This window comes from Scylla paramamosain, chromosome 28 (assembly GCF_035594125.1).
Source record: "Scylla paramamosain isolate STU-SP2022 chromosome 28, ASM3559412v1, whole genome shotgun sequence".
NCBI classification, from domain to species: domain Eukaryota; kingdom Metazoa; phylum Arthropoda; class Malacostraca; order Decapoda; family Portunidae; genus Scylla; species Scylla paramamosain.
The window spans coordinates 15,209,976-15,232,122 of NC_087178.1; the positions used below are offsets into that span (position 1 = coordinate 15,209,976).

The following is a 22,147-nucleotide window of genomic DNA, read 5'->3' on the forward strand; positions in this document are numbered from 1 at the left end:
AAAGTGGTAGGGGTAAAATGGGAGGAGGGCAGCATACAATGCCAATTTAACTACCTCATATCAGTTCACTGCTAAAAAAAAATAAATAAATTTGCATCCACTAATTTGGGTATTTAGTTACAATTTTATTTTGCATTTTTGTATTACATTTTCATTTATTTATAATTTTTGCATTCTGATCTTTGTTTCAAATTTTTACAGTAGCAATGATTAGTTTCTAATAATCCTAATGTTACATTTTCAATTTGTTCGTACTGATACTTTACAATTCTTGGTTTTCAATTTTAAACAAATAAATATAAAACTTTTATTGATTTTGAATTTTAACATCTTTCATTTCTATATTTTGAACTGCAACATCATAAATTATTATACTTTCAATTCTTATGTTTTTTTTATTTTTGTGTTTCAAAAAAGATTCTCCTGAAATAACAAAAATTAAAACAAGACCTTCAAAGCTACCTATATTCATACAGCTGACATGTCTACTTCTATTGATACTTATGCTGCTAATATTACTGCAACTATTATAACTATCACTATTACCACTTTTACTGTCACTATCAAGTAATAAGTTTGAAAGTAATGGCAACTGATAACTCTGAAGTATACTGACAAAATCAACTGTCCATACATTTTAGTACCTCATTCACTCCATATAACATGGGGCTTTACAGTAATCATCATTGATGTGACAGATTTGCAGTGAGTAAATAGTTTCTAGCTTTAATCTCTTAAAACTGATGATTATATGGTAAAGAACTCAGAAAACCTTTATCACAAATATCTTGATCAATAACACTACAAATAAAACCCCAGTGATGTTGATACCATTAAATTTAACTAACTTTGTGGGAAGAACTTTGAAGAGCATGCATTGTTCAGACAGCCACCTTGGACACCCTCATCTGGGGTCTGTGCTGCGAGTGTGGACTGCTTCATCTTGGCCAGGATGCGGTACTTTTTGTCCCGCACGCTGTCCCGACACACCACCACACCACACGACCCTACTGCCTCACAGCTCCATCTTCTTGACCACTCACTCTCTATCACCCTCACCTGCAGGCATTGAAATTAATATGATATAATATCTACACAAAGCAACAGTATATGTACAAATTATGATTTCAGTCAACAAGCACACCAGAATCTTAAATTAATTTCTTCTTTTATCCACTACACCATAAATATATTATATAAACATGTTGTGGCATAACACTATTCAATTTAAAATGTAATTTTGCCTTAGCTTGAGCAATAAATACAAATTTCTCTGACCTTCAACTTATGTGGGTAACCTCTCTTATATCGGAACAAAACAATGTCTTCTGACCCACTTAGATCATACACAATTTTTGATCTTGATCCCTGAAAAGTATAAAATATGTTTTAAGAAATTTGTTAGTTTTCTAGAATAAATATTAAAAATATAGGTTATATTTTATTTTACATAAACATATTTAACAACTTATATTAGTAACAGACAATTTATTTTTTTATTCTTATGCATCAATAACAAGCAATAATATAATCAATGTGGTATCTAAGGTCTCATAAACTGCAAAGCACCACATCAGTAACTAAATTCTTATATATTCTCTTAAAACATAAAAAATAAAATTACTTTCACACTCCATCAAAAAAGCAAATTCTATGTCTGTTATTCTGTTCCTTTTGTCTGTCTGTTTTCATTACTTCTACATGCCTGCATACCACCTCTTCTCACATCCTTTCCACAATTAGATGAGCATATAAATAAGATGATAAAAAGAAAAGTATGTATATATATATATATATATATATATATATATATATATATATATATATATATATATATATATATATATATATATATATATATATATATATATATATATAGACTCCTAGGAAAGGGGGAAACTCTCACAAGTGTCTGCAAACTCACTCGGACATGTAGTGGGAGACCAGTCTTGTTGACAATCCAGTATGGGGAATACACATGGACTGCTGTCAGTCCTGCCCTGACTGTGTACAGGGCACACTCCAGCTTCCTCCGAGCACTGCCATCCCCGTGAGTCAGGGTGAGGGTTCTGTGGTCATCACCTTTTTCAGTGCCAATTTCTAGAATGCCATTCCAGTCACTTCCTAAGTAATTTGAAACCTGAAATATTAATGTTCATTACAGAAGTACATTCCTTCTTCTGGCATACTTCTCTATAAAGGAAACTTCTATCAGTTGTCATATTGCTACATTTATTTCCCCTGAATTCAACAGCTTGTTAAGTCACCAAACCTACACAATATCATCACTAGCTGGAACAATGAAAGCCACACTTGAGCTCCATTCTAGAGGCAAACTTACAAGATAATACAAAGAATGTGAATAAAATACAAATACATAAATTTAACTCAGCTCTATCTATAAAAAAACAAAAATTAGTTAGAATACCCACTGCTAACCAGATATCAATGGCGTGCAATACAGTATGAACGCAGGTAGCCTACCACTAAACAAAAAGGCATATCTAAGCCATAGAATGACCTTTAGACATACCTGAACTTCAAGACTTATTTTCTTTCCTAGATCAATTTTATACAGAGTAATCTTGGCTCCTGGATCAAGGATGAGGGGCTGGGCAAAGGAAGGATGTGCAAGGGTAAGGGTGCATGGCAGCAAGTTATGGATGGCCAGTGGAGGTGAGAGGCACAGAGTATAATTAGGTAAGACTCCACTCAGTCCTTCCCACTGCAAGCTGCTTAATTTCACTCCTTCCTGAATGGTCACCTGTGAAAAAAATACAATACACATAAATTTCCATTCAGGTAAATTTCATTGGGTTTTAAAAATTCTTGACAGCCTTCAATATCATCAATATGGGTTGAGAAACAGCTGAGAGACTTACTGCAGCTGCTATGTCAGGATTGTGCTCTGTCTTGCCCTTACAGGTGAGTAGGTAGGAGCAAGTGGAGGAGAGGACATCCTTCCACCATATTCCCACTTCACTTATGCCATAACTGAAAGAAGAGTTCAAGAAGATTATGATATATGTTAAATGTAATGAATCAAATGGTTTTGTGTAACTCATATAGCATATAGTAACACCTTAGTTCAGTCATAAACAACAAGTATCAACATACTCAGCAGCAGCAGGTTGAATATGCAGTGAAGAATGGTAGGCAACAGCCAGGGGAATGGTGAACACCTGGTCAGGCTGGAGGGTGACCATGGGTACGTGAGCATCAAAAGGATTGACAGGTGACACTACTCGAGAATTGAGCTCCCCAAGAGAGTGGCCAAGCATCTCCACAATGCTCTTTTTGAAGCACACATTGACAGGGAGAGGCATTTCATTCAGAATCTATTAGGAAAAGATGAGTAATCGAGGATCAGTTAGGAAAAGATCAGTAATATCTTAATTAATCTCTGCCTGGCCTAAAAAGATGACTAAAAGGGACAGAATGAGTGAATTGCAGTTTCCTATAATGAGACTTAGGTTTAAGGGTTGATCAAAACTTTCTGAACTCTGTTTCCCTCCATGTGAATGAACCAATTGCAAGTACTGTGTTTCACTATTTCCAACACTCCATCATTTATTCTTTTTCTGTTGCTAAACACTTCACTGCTCATACCAAAAGCTCCATTTTATACAAGTAATTTTTCAATGTAAGTATCCTACACTTTTTATTTTCAATCCATTTTGAAGTCTTGCATATATTCCTAATAAAATTGTTATCCTTTAACTTATTGCCTTCTCGCCTCCCTCATCAATGACCTATTTATCATATGCCTTCCATAACTTTTTTTTACCCCAAGGACTTTGCCACACATGACATCTTTTTTTTTTTTTTTTTTTTTTTTTTTTTTTTGCTACAGTGTAGGAGCTCACCTGTAAGGGACTCCTGACAGTGACTTTGGTGGTGAGGTGGTCCACTTGTACTGTCACTATCACATGGTACCTCTTGTCATTGCGAGGAGGACTCAGCTGGAAAATTCGACTTCGGGATTTTGTTCCCACAAACACCATGAGTTCATTGAAGCCTGCAGAGATGTTTAGATCATTACATACTTAAAATAATAGTGTGGCCCTGAGATTCTCATTATTGTTAATGAGTGTTGGGCTGGAGATCTTCAGGCTTGTTAAGATACTCAGAAATCAAGCTGTTGATGACAGAGGGGGTGCCCTAGGAGAATATTACCCACCAGGCACTTTGATGATCAGCTGAAGCTTAGTGATGTCCTGATACAGTTTGACAGGATTGGGACAAAACAGTTCATAGAAGCATTCACTTGAAGGGAGGCTGGAGGGTGGAGTCACAGGGGAGGATGCAGGGAAAGAATGCAGGCTAAGGTGATCCCAGTCTCTGAATCTGTAATATGAATTATACAAGTATGAGTTACATGACACATATAAATGATTTTGAAATAGCACTACATATATATCTGCAATTCACATCCACCTCTTTACTGATTTCTTTCGGGGTATTCTGTGTGGAGTGAGTTGGCCATATTACCCTTCAATTACTGACTCATCTTCTGAAGCAGATTCTCCACCACTACGGCTTTTGCCTGATGCTGGACTTGATGGAACTGAGTCTGGCTCCTGGTACTTGGCTGTTGCCAGAACTTCTACCTTGGTGGCACCGTCAACCTGAAAAAGTTATCTTTTCATGATTCCATCAATAATGTGTACCATGTGTTGCAACACTGACTGGAAATGATGGTGCTGCTCTATGTTGCTGGTAAAATTAACATTTACAAGATGAAACTAACCTCAGCATACATGAAGTCATAGATTTTTTTTTGTCAGTCACAAATGAAATTTTCCTTTATTAACTTACAATATAGCTGGTCTAAATAAAATGGATCCACAAAGAAGAAAAGTTCCATAGTTTAAACAATCTCTGTATCACTATACTAAAAACAATCCACCACAATTATGGTATCAATTTCATGTCTATTCACATGCACATACATAATCACTGCAAAACAATAATTTGCATCAAAATAATGAGCACCAGCATCAGCAAAATGAGACACTGATGCAGTACATGAGTGATGGATTACTCACCTCATCTTGCATCACCACTGTGACTTTTGAGTCAGGTCCAATCTCATTGGTGAGGAGGATCTGTTGCATGGAACGTGTGGCAGAGGACGTGATGGGCTGGGGATCTTCAGGCTTGTTAAGATACTCAGAAATCAAGCTGTTGACAGCAGTCATTGTGTGTGACGTGAGGGTGAACTCTAGGTTATCTCGAGAGTCAACAAAAACACACGTTGCCAGTTCACTGGGGCTGATGTCCTCCATCCAGTTACCAGAGCCATCTACCCCATCTATAAAAAGTTTAAGGGAAATACTCCCTCATTATCAGAAAAGTGGTTATAAATTATGAATATTACAGAAAACTCATTTCAATGAAAAGGCATGTGCAAATTGGAATCCATCTTCAAGAGTAATGCTGACTCATATGTTTTGTATGAATGAAGTGTGGCAATGAATGCTTCTTATGCATTATTTGGCTCTGAATAAGGTCAGTTGAGATGCTTTGCTGCTATTGACAGTTTCCCCACTGATCACCCACTTCAATATTAGTCTCAGATATTGTGTATTTATTTATTTGAGTCATCACATTTTCTTCACCTCAACAAATACATAAATGTGTGCAGTGGAGGCACAAAATGGTGGAATGAGATGTGAAAGGAAAGGCACACATTTCTATCTTGCTCAAGAACAAACCAAGTTAATACATAAAAGTTGTGCAGGCCATATTAATGTGAATGTGCCTTTAATATTAAGATTTCACATCAATACAATCTGACTCACCTGGAATCATTGGAGAGGTACCAAATACTGGGTGATCCTCCTCTCCTGATGATGATGATTCTAAATCTCCTGTTGATAGCTTTTCTGAGCCCTCTACATCTTTCTTAATGCTTTCTTTACCTTCAGCCTCATCACTGCTATCCTCTTCTGACTCCTCTGAGTCACTGGAAAACATGTGGGTAAATGCACTGGAGATCTTATGCAGCACGCTGTCTTCAGTTTCAGAGTCGGAATCCAGAGGGAAGCCTGAAAAGAGGATTTATTCATATTTAGCAAGAAAATCTCCCTGGATTTGTACTTTCATAAAAAAAGGGATGCCCCATCTGAGATATCTACTACATGAATTCAAAAACAAATTTAATTTTGTTATTTTCAACTTTATAAATGTTACTCAAAATACTAAAAATACACATACATTAATGAAACATTTTCATCCTTCTACAGGTGTATTAAATCCTTTATGCATAATTGTGTTACAGTGACAGGACAGTCAGTAAATATATGCTTATATATGTATGGAGTCTTTCAAAATGATAATCCTCATGATAACTTATGGACTGAAAGCCAAATCAAGAGTGGCTGAAGAAAGTGATGACGAATGCAGTGACATTCTGCTTCTTGGAGGATATGAATGGTTCAGAGGAAGGACCAAAAGCTGTTCTGTTGTGAGTCAGGAATGGATAGAGACAAATATAATAAATTTCTCCTTTAACAAAAGGACATAACCACATGCTGCATGTGTATGAAATGCAATGTTTTATAGTAATGAAATTTGGCCAACTAGGTGTGATGTTATGTCATGAGACTGAAAGCAGCTGAAGGAAGTGGAGGTGCAATGCAGGCCTCAAAGAAGGTGCAGAAAAAGTTGTGAATTAAGAAGTAAATTTTGATGTAGTGGAAAATGATAAGCAGAAACACTGCATTTGCTTTGTCCATGTAAAGAAGACTAGTGAGGATGACTTGGTGAAACATGTTAAGTATTTTGCCAGGAAATATATTGCTAAAAGATATGGGATGAAGTCCTCAAGAGACTCATGAAATGGAGAGCCTGACTGAAAAGTTACATATAACTACAAGTGTTACATTGTTTCTTAAAAAAAAACATATTAAAAAAAAACATATTTTATCACCAAGAGACAGTTCATACAATATTTATATTACCTGAAAGACTTCCAAGTTCAGCTGTTGGGCGTCTAGCATTTGGACGCTTGACTGCTTGTTGTGTATGATGTTTAAGCACCACCATTTCGTTGTCTTGTGACTCTTCATCTGTGGATGACTCAGAATCTTCAATGGGACAACTGAGGTAACTGTTTCTGTTACTGGTGTAACTTGTGTCAACAGAATCACAGTAGGGGCCAGGGTGTTTCCGCTTCACCCCTACAGGCTGTGCGTGAGTCTGTAGTGTCCTAATAATGGCTTCCCATGGTCTCAATACCTTATTGCTTTCACTTACAGGCTCAATGACTGGTTCCCAAGAAGAGAACTGTTCATTATAACAAGACAACTGGAGCTGTATTTCTGCTTTGCTATACATCAACTTGGACCAATCATTAATTTCTGCATTCAGTGCAGACTTACACAACAGAACAGGAACAGCTGTTTTCATAGCTTGCTTTTCAAAAGAAACTGCAATTTCTGCAATCCTGATTGTTAAACATTGATGTGGTTTAGTTGTTGGGTACTCAGGCTTAATATACACCTCTTCATCTGGGTTTGTTGGTGATATTGTAGCAGTCAGTGGTCTGGGAGACCACAGGTCCTCTAAGTCTGTATTTGGAAGATGGAGTTTGAAAGGTGTTAGTTGAGGACTTAGACTCAATGTTAATTCATCTGCTACATCCATACACAGATGGACAACTGCTGGATTCAAATGGACATGAACATGGGGAACCCTTAGATCAGCTCTGACACCTTCTTCCACATTACGAAACACCCAAGAGCCTTCAATGTCACAAGGCTGCATGATGGAGTATGGACTCTGACTAGACAAAGAGTACATAGAAGCAAACAGCTGGCATCTGTCCAGGGCGACATGGAAGCTTTCATTTCCTGGATGACGAGAATAGTCAACATGAACTTCACACCTCAACACTAGAATTCTACTAGTTTTTTCTTCACAATCTACAAACAACACTAACTCAGGTCGCTTCACTTTGAATGACAAAGAGAGAGTTTTCTGATCATCTGTATTGCTTGTCACTGTAGAAAGGTATCCACTTGTACTGTCCACGGAACTAGGAGGTCGTCTAATGATCCTGACCCCATCCACTGTTGTGCCTAAATCTCCTACAAAGCCTGGATTTATTATTCCTCCACTTGTGCTTGCAGTTCCAGGGATAGCATCATTAATATATCTGTAAACTGCCAAGGCAAATGGAACTGATACATTAAGTCGTGTTCTCTCTATACTGACCTCCATTGCTCCATCTCCATTTGGACTCATTTTGTACATGAGATCCATTATTGGTGGAACACTGACACTGAATCGCCTGGAACTCATGTGCATCTCTTCACTATACTGTCCAAATATTTTCTTGATGACATGATAATCAAGGTCTGGTCTTACATCATATAAGTCACAGGCATGCAGTGTTACCCTCACATCTAAGCTTCTGTCACTATTCATGTCTCCATGAATTTCAACTTCTCCAACTTCCAACCTGCAGAGGGCAGTGGCAGCATCACGGACAGGGGAACTCAACACTTCGTCCATGTCAGTGTAGAGTGTGAGGGTCAGGCCATCTAAAGACAGAAGAGCATCAGCTATTCGATAAATGTCCACTGAGTGTGTCAAGAAGGCCTGAAGCTTTCCCACATTATCATCACTGCCAGCTTGAGGGGTGCCCAATTCTATGGGAGTAAGAGGCTGGGAATTAATACTTGTGTCTACAAACTGTGCCTCTGCCCTATTCTGGGTCATCACTGCCAAAATGGTGTTCAGATCACGTTGTCCCATGTTGACACAGAGAGTTCCCATGTGGATGCTGACATCCCAGGACAGCAATTCCCTACATTGTGGAATAAGGGAGCGCTTGATATCTGCCCTTATGGTGGATGGTTCTAGGATGTCTTCCTGCATTTCCAGGCCACCACTGAGCACCATCACTGCTCGGCATATGTGCATGCGTCCTAACTCAATGAGAATGTTTTCTACAGCTCCTCCTCCTGTCCCTGTGTATGCTGTTTTGAAAAGATTATCTATTTTTAGCTCTCCAAGGCTGATAACTAACAAACTAGATGAGTCAGATTTCTGAGGAATAAGGATGGTGGGAGCATGAATGTCAATACTAAGGTTAATTTTTCTCCCTGATAAAACTTCCTCAAAGCTAGTTTCTGCTGCCTTACTAGCATGCTTGAGTGCCACCTGAGTTCCTTCCCTGTTAAGGAGAGGCTCCATAAATCGTTGCATATCTGCCAAAAACTTGCAAAGGAAAACACATTGTACTCTACCAATTCTTATCCTTAAAGCTGCATCAGGATTAACAGTATGAGGAGAGGTATCTATTTCATCTACTCCTTTATGTGTTGGACTGAAATTGACATACTTTATGTCAAACACTCTATCTTCCTCAATTTCAATAATCCTTGAGTAGAGAGTTATGTCTGAAATATCATCAACAGACAGTTCTGACAGGGCAGCTCGAAATATCTTTTTCTCATTAGCTTTAAAGATGCACTCTCCCTGGAAGCCTCCCACTTTGGCTTGGAGGAAATCAAGATCATTATCACAAAGTTTCAGGTTCAGGTTGTGAAGGTGAGAGGAAAAAGACCACTTTGTAGCCCCTGAAGGGACAGGGGGATCCTCAGGGCCAGACTTTAGCCAGGCCATAAAATTCTGTGGAACACCTAATTTTGGCAACTGTTCCTCTACATGTCCTAGTTTGGCTGACAACATAGTAAGGAAGTTGGTGAGCGTTATGACTGATCCTCGATGCCAAACAACATTCAAAGTTGCAAAGTCTACCACAAGACTCTGTTCAGTGGAATGAAAGTGTGTCTTGAAGTCTGGACAGTTTGCCCGAACTTTTCTGTAGAGCAATGTAGCAATGCATGTGCAGCCTACCTGCGGTGAAGACACAAGCTCCAAATACTCCCCTGAAGGGCTGTGGTGGTATTTATCAACAAGCTGCAGAGATCCAAGGGTGAGCTGCACAGCTGGCCCATAGTCCATGATAGCTGACTCAAGCACCAGATGAGTTGCTCTTAACATCAAATAAGGTCTGTCTCCATGGTCACTGGATCTTGAAATAGCAATTACAACTTCATCAATACATAAGCGTGACAAGACTGCAATCATGTTGTGAGGTGAAGTGTTGTCTTCAAATCCTGGTAAATCCAAAGGCTTACCCCAAGACTCTCCCTCATCATCACTGTTATCAGAAGCTGAAAAGTACTTTTCCAACTCAAGGCTTGTCTGGGATATTGTGTCACTGGCAGAGAGTGGTCGAACATGTCTGAGAAGAGGAGGGGTGGAGTGCAGGTCAACTGAGTCCGTTACAAATCTTTTTCTGCAGAGTCTGTCCTGAAGTGAATTCCTTATTAAAGCTAATTCAGATATGTTGGGATCCATCAAACAGTGAAGAGGGTCCAACTGATGCTGCTCAAATGAATAGTCATCAACAGTATCACAGTTCAACATGCAGCAATTCAGTGTTGGCAGATGGTGAGTAAAGTCCACCAGCTGGCCCAGCCGACTGTCTGAGAGGTTGAGCTTGAGGGGTGTGATGTGGATGTCAACTTTCTGCTGAGGTAACTGTCTGTACTCTGGGTGTATGCTGTTAGCAAGGTCAACCTTCACCCTCACCCTTGGCAACAGGTGAGAGTCGGAATCATTGCGAGTCCTGTGAACCCTCCACTCATCTCCAGAATCAGCAAATAGAACTTGGAGCTGAGAAATTGTGACTGTGAGCCGGTCATACAACCGCTCCTCCAATTCCATTCGAGTTGCATCTTCAAGGTCTACAATCTGTCCACCAATTTCACTGTTAACCTTAAGACCCCCAATGTCCAACACTAAGACGTTTCCACCTTTCTGTATGGATCCATGTTCTGGTAAGACAATGAAGGGACTCTTGATGTCCAGATCCAAATTGATTGTCTTGTGTCTGGCAATGGCATACTCCACTGCTGCCCTGCCACTACTGACCACACCAGTCAGGGCATCGGCAGCCACTTCATCAAATGTGCGGTATTTCACATTAGGCACTCGGAAGAAGTAAATCATTTCAGCACAAGCATGCTGTAAAGAAAGAGTAAATTCATCAATTTGCAGAATCATAATAATTATCATAAAAGATACATCATACACTTAATTTTTTCTCTGCTACATGAATAAAAGGGATAATAATGAATGAGGACTTTCTACTAACCAAAAGTTTTAATTTTTTATGCCATCTTGCATATAATGGAAAGGAAATGATGCAGAAATGAAAAGATCACATTCAACATGAAATACCTGATTATAAAGTAGTTCCAGTGGATCCAGCTTCATGGTGACTGCATAGTCAGAGGCCACATTCAAAGGGTTTCGCTCAAGATCCAGTGAAAAGGCAATGCCAAAACCTGGACAATAAAGTGAATCACTGGTGTGCTGATATGACTTACAGCAAACATATAGGATTCATATTCAGACTTCAATCACAAAAATTACCATGACCATAAAAATTTCCTATATAAAACAGTACAGGAATCCCAAATTCAATAAAAATAAAATAAGCTGTAAAGAAATTGTTTTTTAAAAATGCAGAGTACAGTACAGAGTCACTTAGGCATCATCAAATCTATTTTATTTTTCAATACAGGTCATACTTCATTGGAACATTATTTCTTTAAGTGAAGGGTAACATACATAACAAATGCAAATTTTATGAAATTACAACAGCAAAATAGTTTGGTTCAATATACAGTAAGATAGATGATGCTGAAGTACATTACTCCTTCACACACAACCAAACAACACACTCACCTGCAGAGGGCGTGCCGTCCACCAGCTTCACCACGTACACCAGCTCCTGCTCCATGTTTGAGGCCTCAAGATTAAAGGATTCTGCCTTCACAGACAGTTTCTGGTACTTGACACCATACCTGTTTTCAGCACTCATCACAAAGCCAGACAGTGTGGCCAAGGCAACATCATGTTCATCATCCTTGAGAGTTAAGCTCACATTTTGCAAAGACAGATAAGCTTTGTGATCTGAAAAGTTAAAGAAAAGATCAGGAACATTTGGGATAACAAATCACTTTACTTAAGTATGCTCTGTATACAATCATAATTATGTTCCAGTGCAATGTTCATTCACTGGTGTAAAATTACAGAATAATGACACTTCTGAGATAATAAATTTTTTCTAGGAAAACCTGCTTCATCTCCTATTATCATATATGTAGCAGCATCCTCCTTTATCTGGACAGGAATTTTCCAAATGAAGAAAATATAGATATTTTCATAATAAAAGCTCATTGAATTACATGCATTATGTCAAGTTCCTTCATACCAAAAAAAATCTATAATTAACCAGGAACAGGAAAACTCCTCACCTATGTCATCCCTGTGTACATCCTCGCCTGGGGTCTCTAATTCCCGCAGTGCTGCATGAAGCTGGCGCCGCTCCTCCTCTGTCAGGGTGGTGAAGGGCCCATTCCTGCGGCGGGTTCCTACAATGTCCACCACCATTGCGTCGTCTGTTGCATGAGGGTCACTGCTTCCTATTATCCAAGAGAACCAGCCACCCTCAGAAGATTCCACAGGATGAACTAAACTGGGTTGCTCTTGTGAGATCTGGAATGAATACAGTGACGTCCATGAAATGACAAGTGAGAAGCAAAAGGGTATCAAATAATTGGTCAACTTTCAAGTATGGCAATAATGCAATTCAAAAGTGACACATTGGTTGTACCTTGATCTTTGCATGCATTCGACCCAGAACAATGCTGGTGAGGCTTAATGCATCTTCAAGCTTCATGAGATCAGCCTCTAGTTCACTGTTGTATCCCTCAAGAAGATGCTTCTTATACAGATGAGCATATTCTTTATACAAGGATCTGTGGGAAAGAAGTGTTACAACAATCTTGTGAAAACCTATGACACATTCTAAATATTTCTCATATTACTATAGTCCTGCTATGCTGATATTCTAATGATATTGAACCAATTGTATGTAACTTCCTCTCCTCACCTGTGTTTCTTAATGCTACTCCAAGAGAAGGGTCGAATTTGTTCATTGATAATGGCACTTGCAGCATACTGCCACCACTCTGCTGCGTGACGGGTTAAGGGCACTTCTGGGCGGTACTTCAAGAACCGTCTGAAAGGTACACCAAGGTCACATTGTGTGTGTGTGTGTGTGTGTGTGTGTGTGTGTGTGTGTGTGTGTGTGTATCTACCTAGTTGTGACATACAGGAAGGGAGCTATGCTTATGTTACCCTGTCTCTATTATCCCAAAATTTATCCAACTTCATCTTGAAATTATGCATCGTTGTTGCTTCGACCACTACTCTGTCCAACGCATTTAAAACTTCAACATTTCTATATGAAAAACTGTGCTTCTTGATGTCCCTCTTGCATATGTATTTCTTCGATTTCTTCTTGTGCCCCATTGTGGTTTGCTCGTCCCACACTATCAGGTCATCTCTATCAACTTTCTCCAATCCTCCCATCAATCAAGACATTGCAACCAAATCCCCTCTTGTTTTCCTCTGTTCCAGGTACATTAGGTCCAGTCTTAATAATCTCTTTTCATAAGAGAGGTCTGGCAAACTTGGGACCATTTTGGTTGCAGCTCATATCTTCTCCAGCATTTTAATGTCCTTCAGACTTGGTGACCAAACCACTGCTGCATATTCTAACTTTCGATGTATCATAGTTACAATAAACTTCACCATATCCTTGTCAAAGTATTAAAATGCCACTCTTATGTTCTAAAGAAGATTGTAAGTTCCCCACAATTTTATTAATGTGCTTTCCTGGTGACATATTGTCCATTACTATTACCCCATGATCTTTCTCAATGTTCCTTTTCTGGATTTTTGCTTCTCCCAGCTTATAGGTTCCAACACGTCTATTTTTGCTTTTTCAAAACTCCAATACACTACATTTTCTTGCAATAAACTCCATTTTCCATTTTTTACTCCATTCACATATCTTATTCAAGTCCTCTTGGAGCAGGTCACAGTCCTCCTTATACTTCACTTCCTTCATAATCTTTGCATCATCAGCAAACTGACTTGTATAACTTCCTATCTCTTCAACCATATCATTTATGTATACAACAAATATAATCAGAGCTAGGACTGATCCTTGAGGAACTCACCTGTTAATACTTTTGAATGTGTAAGTTTTGTCCCTTATAACTGTCCCTGTCTCTCTGTCCTTTAGGAAGTCCTCCACCCATGCCAGTAATTTTCCTGCCACACTGCCTACTTTTCTAAGTTTCCACACTAGTCTCTTGTGTGGAACTTCGTTCAGATCTAAATGCAATTTGACCATCCATCTCTTTCTTGTATCATATCAATAACTCTTGAATAGAAGCACACCGAGTCAGTTGCACATGAGTGTCCTTTTCAAAAACCCAACTGCTTGTCACTTATTATATCTTTGGTCTCCAGATATTCTATCCATTTGTTTTTAACTGCTCTTTCACAGATCTTAGCCACATGATACAGATCTATAATTCACTGGATCCTCTCTCTTGCCTCCTTTGTATATTTGTGTGTGTGTGTGTGTGTGTGTGTGTGTGTGTGTGTGTGTGTGTGTGTGTGTGTGTGTGTGTGTGTGTGTGTGTGTGTGTGTGTGTGTGTGTGTGTGTGATTCACCTATGGTTGTCTGCTGGTCAGCCAGCCGTTCCCCTACGGAAAGAGCTCAGAGTTCATAGTGACTGATCTTTGGGTAGGACTGAGACCACTGACAAGTAGGTATGGGATGTAACCCCTTGGGTTACATCCCATACCTACTTGCTGCTAGATGAACAGGGGCTAGACATTAAGAGGCTTGCCCATTTGCCTTGTGTGTGTGTGTGTGTGTGTGTATTTACCTAGTTGTGATTTACAGGGCCTGAGCTATGCTCGTGTGGTCCCGTCTCTATATCTACACTTGTCCAGTTTTTCCTTAAAGTTGTGAACACTCATTGCCAATACTACCTCCTCACTTAGCTTGTTCCAGACTTCTATATTTCTTTGTGGGAAACTATGTTTCTTTATGTTATTCAAGCATCTTCCTTTTCTTAGTTTTTTGTTGTGGCCTCGTGTGTATCTGGTATTTCCTCCTCCTCCTCTTTGCAGTAGTTTCTCATTATTAATTTCTTCCACTGTATTCCACAATTTATAAATCAGTATTAAGTCCCCCTTTCTTTTCTTTGTTCCAATGTTGGCAGGTTCATTTCCTTTAACCTGTCTTCATGTGTTAATTCTTTCAGTCCTGGAACCATCTTTATTGCCATCCTTTGTATCCTTTCTATTTTTCTGACATGTTTCTTCTTGTGGGGAGATCACACTGATTCAGCATATTCCAGCTTTGGTCTAATCATGGTGGTAATTATCTTTCTCATCATATCCTTATCCATGTAGTGGAATGTTGTTCCAATATTTCTCACCATTTTATATGTATCTCTGAATATCTTCTCCAACTGTTGACTATCCTGTAATATCACTCCCAGATCTTTCTCTTCTTATACTTTTACTGTTTCTTCATTTCACATTTCATATGTCCATTTTGGTCTCTTTTTTACTTTTTTTTCATTTTCATTACATGACATTTTTTTTCACATTAAATTCCATTTTCCATTTTTATTCCAGTCTCAAATTTTATTCAAGTCCTCTTGTAGAATTTCAGTTTTTGTTGTTTCTTATATTTCTTTGTAATTTTGCATTGTCTGCAAACAAACTCATGTAACTCTTTACTCCTTCAGGCATATAATCTATCTAGATCAGGAAAAGTTTTGGTACCAGCACTGATCCTTGTGACACTCCACTATCAACTTTTCTCCATTTTGATTTTACATCTTTTACTACCGTTCTCATTTCTCTTCCCTATAGTTAACTTTCCATTCAGCTTTTTATTTCTCCATTTAATCCTCCTATATTTTCCAGCTTCCATAGTAGCCTGTTATGAGGAACTTAGTCAAAAGCTTTTTTTAGATCTAAATACATCCATCCCTCTCCTGTGTTATATCAATCACTCTTGAATAGAAGCTCATAAAATTTGTTACACATGATTGCTTTTGTCTAAAGTCATATTATTTTTCTGTTATTATATCATGTTTTTCTAGAAATTTTGTCCACTGCTTCTTTATCATTTTTTCACAGATCTTACATATTATGCTGGTCACTGATATTGGTCTATAATTTAGTGGTTCTTCTTTCTTTCCACTTTTATAAATTAGCACTATGTCAGCTCTCTTCCATTCCTTAGGCACTCTTCCATTTGATATTGAGCACTCTATTATGTCACATACTGGTTCAATTAATTGTTTCCTGCACTCTTTTAAAATGAAACCTGATACTCCATCTGGTCTTGTTGCTTTTCTTTCTTCAAGTTCCTCCATCATTTTATAAACTTCTTCTTTGATTACTGTAATTTCGCACATTTTCTTTTTTGTCTTCTCATGTTGTGGTTTTTTAAATTCTGATTCTTCTGTAAAAACTTGTTGAAACTTTTTGTTTTAGCAATTCACTAATGTCTTTTGGGTCTTCATATATTTCATTACCATCCTTCAACCTTTCTATTTTTCCTTTTAGTTTAATTTTTCCATTTACGTGTACGTATTTACCTAGTTGTATTGTATCAGGCACAAGCTACAGCTCATTTTGTCCTGTCTCCATAACCGTATTTATCCAGTTTCTCTTTAAACATGTGTAGACTGTTTGGCACTTCTGCCTTCAAATTATTCCAGATTTGAATAGTTTGATACAGGAAGCTGTATTTCTTGATGCCACTTAAACATCCACTCTTCTTTATTTTCTTCCCATGCCCCCTTGTTTGTCTCTCTCCCTCCTCCATCTGTGGTACCAAGTATTCTTTCTATATTGTTTACTGATTATCAGGTCTCCTCTTTCTCTCCCCTCTTGTAGTGCTGGTAATCCCATCTCTTCAAATCTTTGTTCATAGCCATTGTCTTTCAATTCTATTACCATCTTTGTCACTATCCTCTATATTCTTTCCAGTTTCTATATATCTTTTTTTCTTTGTGAAACTCAAAATACTGCTGCATATTCCAATTTAGGTCGTATCATGCTTGTTATAATTTTTTTGATAATTTTTTTATTTAAATAGTTAAACACCACCTAATGTTTGTTAACAAGCTGTATGTAGACCTGAATATTCTGTTTATGTGCTTTTCAGGTGATAGTGTGTCCTGGATCATTACTCCCAAATCTTCTTCTTCATTATTTTTTGTTATTATTTCTCCTCCCATTTTCTAATTCCATTAAGATCTCTTTCTACTTTTCCCTATTTCCAACACATGGCATTTTCTGGCATTAAATTCTAGTTTTAATCTTTTGTTCCATGCATGCATCTTGTCAATATCCTTTTGCAACTCTTTGCAGTCATTTCCATCCTTTATTATTTTCATTATTTTTAGCATCATCAGCAAAAAAAGTTTCTATAACTATTTAGATCCTCTGTCATATCATTTACATATATTTGAAACACAATTGGTGCCAACACAAATCCTTGCAGCACCCCAACTTGAATAAGTGTCTCTGATTACTGTTCTCATTTCTCTCCCTTGTAAATAATCATCCATCCATCTCAGTGTTGCTCCCTTTAGTCTTCCTTCATTCTCTAACTTCCACAAAAGACTTTTGTGGGGAACTTTATCAAATGCTTTTTGTGAGAACCAGGTATACCACATCAGCCCATCCATCCCTCTCTTGCACTCCATCTATTACTCTCATATAAAAGCTCAGTAGATTTGTGACACAGGATCTCCCTTTCTTCAATCCAAATTGCTTTTCTGTATTTATCTTTTCATCTTCTAGATATTGCACCCATCTCTTTAATTACTATTTCACAAAGCTTGCTTACAATACTTTTTAGTGAAACCAGTCTGTAATTTAATGGTTCTATTTTATTTCCCCTTTGTATGCTGGGACTATGTTAACTCTTTTCCATTCCCTTGGTACTTTTCCTTTTTTCAACAAGCTGTTTATTATATCCTATATGGGTTCCTCAATTTGTTCTCTGCATTCTTTTAATGTCCATCGATTTACTTGATCTGGTCCAATAGCTTTTTTAACACCCAGCTCTTCCAGGAGTTTCTTGATTTCTTGTCTCTTTACTTGTATCTCCTGTATTCCCTCATTCCATGATATCACTTTCAGTGCCATAAAATCAGTTTCCTTTGTAAACATAGATTGAAAACTCTTATTCATTAGTTCACTCATCTCCTCAATAGTTTCATAAATTCTCCCTTCTCTTTTTAACTTGTTTATGTCTTCCCTGTTTCATTTTTCCATTTATGTATCTGTAGAAGAGTTTGGGCTCTTCCTTGCATTTTCTTAGTCACTTTTTAAAATTTCTTTTTTCTTCTCTTATTATACCATATTCATTCCTTGCCTTTCTGTATTCTTCCCTAGTATTTCTGTTCAGTTTTCTCATCATTTTCCTCCATGCCCTGCCGTTTTCTTTTTTGCTACTAAACACCTGGCATTGTACCATTCATGCTTTCCAGTTTTCACTTTATAATTTGATACAAATTCTTGCACTCCTTCTCTATACTTGCTAAAAAATATCTCATATTTTTCTTGCACTACTTTACCTTCAAATAGCTCTTTCCAGTTCATTTTTCTATAAAATTTATCAAGCTCTGCAAAGTTTGCCTTAGCATAATTCTGTCTCCCATTTCTGTATTGTTCTTTCCTGTGCCACACTGTTTCCTCCTGTGGTACTATTTCTATGATCATTTCTTCCCATTGGAGTCTGACAATGTATACTTGGTCTACTTTCTGGGTTTTCATAAACACTAAGTCCAGCTGTGATGGTCCTTCTTCTCTGCATCTTGTGGGTTCATTCACCCACTGTCTCTTTGTATTCACCATCATGGTCATGGTATGCATAAGTTCTTCGCTCCACGAGCTGACATTTTCTTTCACTTCCATCTCCTCCCAGTTAATTCCTTTAATGTTGAAGTTGCCTACTAAGAAGGCTTTGTTACTTTTCCTTATCATTTCCTCTATGCTATTTCTTGTTTCTAGTTGCATAATTTTATATCCATTGATCTCCCATGCACTAGTTTTTGGTGGTATGTACATCACAATAACTTTTCTTTTTTCACTTCCTTTAATCTTAATCACAACACTCAAAGTTTCTGCCATTACATCACCATATTCCACTTCCTCAACAATATCCTCTTTTACCAATATCATCACTCCTCCTCTCTTTCCTTTTCTGTCTCTCCTCCATGTGCTATATCCTTCCTTAGCAAATCTTAACTTTATTTCCTCTTTTAGTTTGGTTTCCATTAAATATGCCTCATCTGGTTTATTGTTCTTTAGGTAGTTTTTAAGTTCCAATAGACATGACACCAAATTTTTAAGCTTCTGCTTGGTGATCTTCTTTGGCATTTTTGTGTTACCATTTCTTCACTTTCATGTCCACAACTTTCCAAATGAATCTCCTCACTTGTTCTTGTGTTCTCCTCGTTTTTTGACTGGGCACTCTTTCAGTTTATTTCTCTCTTCTTCATTCATGTCTCTTTTTATCCATATTCCTCTCATTCCTTCTACTTTTGCCAATTCTCCTGTTCTTTGTAAGATATGCTCCACTGCTGTTTGTGACATGAATTTTATTTTCATTGGTCTTGTTATATATATATATATATATATATATATATATATATATATATATATATATATATATATATATATATATATATATATATATATATATATATATATATATTATATATATAAATCATAATTTCTTAACTAATAAAATTATGAAACAAATAAATTAATACATGAATAAGTAAACAAATATGATAATATGACAAAAAAGAGATTGTTGCAAAAATTTACTATAACAGAGGAATAGCATAATACTCAAAAGATTTGCAATGCTCCAACTAAGAGCCCACCATACTTCAATGGAATATATGACAGGATTCTACTTGTTTTTCAAGCTTCTTGTAGTATAAACAGTACAAGCTTACATGGGATCACTCACCTACTTGTATTGATTATGCTGAAAGCTTTAAAAAGCTCAGTTAAGCTTAGATACTGCTGCTGAGAAAGTGACAGTGCTGCATCTTTGATAACAGCATCCACTAGCAGACCAGGCACTCTTGCTTCACGCTTCATCTGTTGCCGCATCTTCACTTTACAGCGCACAGGTTGAAGGACTGTGGAGAAAACAAGCAGCATTTTTATTTTACTAATGAGAACATGAATGATAGAAAATTTATTAAGAAAGCATCCCTGCCAATACAAAGCATTTCTCTCTATGCATAAAAGCCAGAGGTTAATTCAACAATGGAAATACTGATGGATGAAGACAGTAATGGAATGCTGACTAGTGTGAATCATCAACTTACAACCTCCAGCTCAGACCACAAGACAAAAACAACCACAAAATTCCTGATATCTTATACATTACTTAAGGACAAAAGGACAAAAAATACCAGTTATATTCAACATCATGAACTTAGATACAAGAAAAGGAGGATATGCACAAAATCTTTACACAGGGAAATAGAAGACTAACTCAAATTAACCAAGTTCTGAACAGCTTCGTTAAAGTTGAAGACATTTATGTATTTCTAAAGAGAAACTACTGTATTGCAATTTTATACAAAAGATGAATATGATCTTACAGCTTCTACTTACTTATTTCTGGATATTGTGTTTAACAGTTGTACAATCTCAAAATATCAAAGTTATATGATCCACAAAATAATAATAAAAAAAGAAAAAAATCACAAAAGGGGAACCAAAGTGAATAAATTAGCCAATTGTGCAAATAAACTTCACATGGGAAGTTTCTTTGCTAAAATTTACTGTCATACCAAACTGAAAAGGTTCCTCATTGATGGAGAAGGTTTCCAGGCCTTGTTGCAGGTACTGGCGCCAATGGTCCGTGGTGATGTGGGGCTTGACGAGGCGCTGGCGGTCACTCTTGGGGTTGATGTAGAGCGAGGTGGAGATGAAGTCAACCACCTTATTCACAGTGGCTGCATTGCCATCAATCTGAGTCTTCTTCCATTTACTGAAGGAAACAAAAAAATTGAATGAAATTTGATACTCGGTGGATCTTATTGTGTACTTATGAAATTGTAATAAAATGCATAAATAGGTTAACAGCAAAGAATGCAACAAAAAATCTGCAAAATTGGCTCTGCCACTCACTGGTTTGTGGTGTCAGCTGACAGACTCTGCAGGCACAGGCCAACCACCAGTGGCTCATGGCAGGAGTGAGTGTCTTCATAGCGGATGTGAACATTATTGATGTGCAATTCTAAGTTATTCCAAATTCTGTTGTAAAGCATACCTACAAAACAGAGGGGAATGAAAAAAAACTTTCAATATATTACAAGAATTTTGTGCACTTACTAAAAATTCTATAACATATTGCAAGAATTTTGTAATGTATACAATTATCCAGCTGAAATATTTTTGCTAGTGAAATAAGTGTATGTTAAATGCACACACATACTTTGCAAGACTTTCCTATAATATAACTTTCACATATAATGAGACCTTGTTGTATAACTCATGTTCATGAGTGACTTGAAACAGAACTATAGAGTAAATAATAATTTCATAACAATTATTTAGTAAGCTGTAGTTGCATTATAAACTGAGGCTTTCCCTTTCTCCCAACACACCCCACACACTGTTCCTGTCCTGGGCATCATCAACTGGTGTTGGATCAGGGAACAGGTATGCCAGAGTCTGTCGTTTTCTAGCACGGTCCAACTCCTTCTCTTGCTCCCTGTCATATTCAACAACTGGTGTAACAAGTATAAACACATCCTGAAACATAAACAAAGTGAAAGTAAATATATGTTCAATGGTAATAACATATATATGCATAACTCTCTTCATCATAACTACATGTCAAGATGCAAACACACACATATTTAACCTGACAATTTTTTTTGAGGGAAATGTGTGTTAACAAAGCAAACAAATGCGTGCTATTTCTCCTGAACTTTTGAAAATATACCTCTTCTCTATAAAAGAATAAAAATTTCACTCTTTGTAACTATGTATGAAACTTCCTATTAAGAAATTATGCATTTGTATAGTAGCAAAAATGTAGCAATGTTAATAATCAAGCAACAATAATGAAACTCAAAATTCTAATTCATAAATGTGAAGACAAGGTAACCATTGAACATTGCTG

At 37.3% G+C, this 22,147-nt stretch overlaps 1 protein-coding gene across 11 annotated transcripts in view; it reads right to left on the bottom strand.

Moving 5' to 3' along the window:
* LOC135114991 (intermembrane lipid transfer protein VPS13A-like) overlaps positions 1–22,147 on the bottom strand; it is a 48,107-nt gene that overhangs the window by 18,854 nt on the left and 7,106 nt on the right. For 7 of the 11 annotated variants that reach the window (XR_010275749.1, XM_064031368.1, XM_064031365.1 and 4 more), the window contains 21 exons: positions 21,627–21,774; positions 21,148–21,289; positions 20,808–21,007; positions 19,970–20,144; positions 12,983–13,111; positions 12,704–12,848; positions 12,345–12,585; positions 11,773–12,000; positions 11,263–11,369; positions 6,966–11,046; positions 5,805–6,050; positions 5,049–5,314; positions 4,492–4,628; positions 4,181–4,347; positions 3,867–4,018; positions 3,118–3,338; positions 2,883–2,994; positions 2,534–2,764; positions 1,925–2,140; positions 1,279–1,368; positions 849–1,059 (listed from right to left, as the gene is read on the bottom strand). Coding sequence is in view for 10 of the 11 variants with exons in the window: in XM_064031368.1 (XP_063887438.1) it covers positions 849–1,059; positions 1,279–1,368; positions 1,925–2,140; positions 2,534–2,764; positions 2,883–2,994; positions 3,118–3,338; positions 3,867–4,018; positions 4,181–4,347; positions 4,492–4,628; positions 5,049–5,314; positions 5,805–6,050; positions 6,966–11,046; positions 11,263–11,369; positions 11,773–12,000; positions 12,345–12,585; positions 12,704–12,848; positions 12,983–13,111; positions 19,970–20,144; positions 20,808–21,007; positions 21,148–21,289; positions 21,627–21,774 (7,645 nt within the window). In the remaining variant the exon portion in view is untranslated. The remainder of the gene's footprint in view (positions 1–848; positions 1,060–1,278; positions 1,369–1,924; positions 2,141–2,533; positions 2,765–2,882; positions 2,995–3,117; positions 3,339–3,866; positions 4,019–4,180; positions 4,348–4,491; positions 4,629–5,048; positions 5,315–5,804; positions 6,051–6,965; positions 11,047–11,262; positions 11,370–11,772; positions 12,001–12,344; positions 12,586–12,703; positions 12,849–12,982; positions 13,112–19,969; positions 20,145–20,807; positions 21,008–21,147; positions 21,290–21,626; positions 21,775–22,147) is intronic. The other 4 variants (XM_064031371.1, XM_064031369.1, XM_064031366.1 and 1 more) reach the window with 3 other exon arrangements.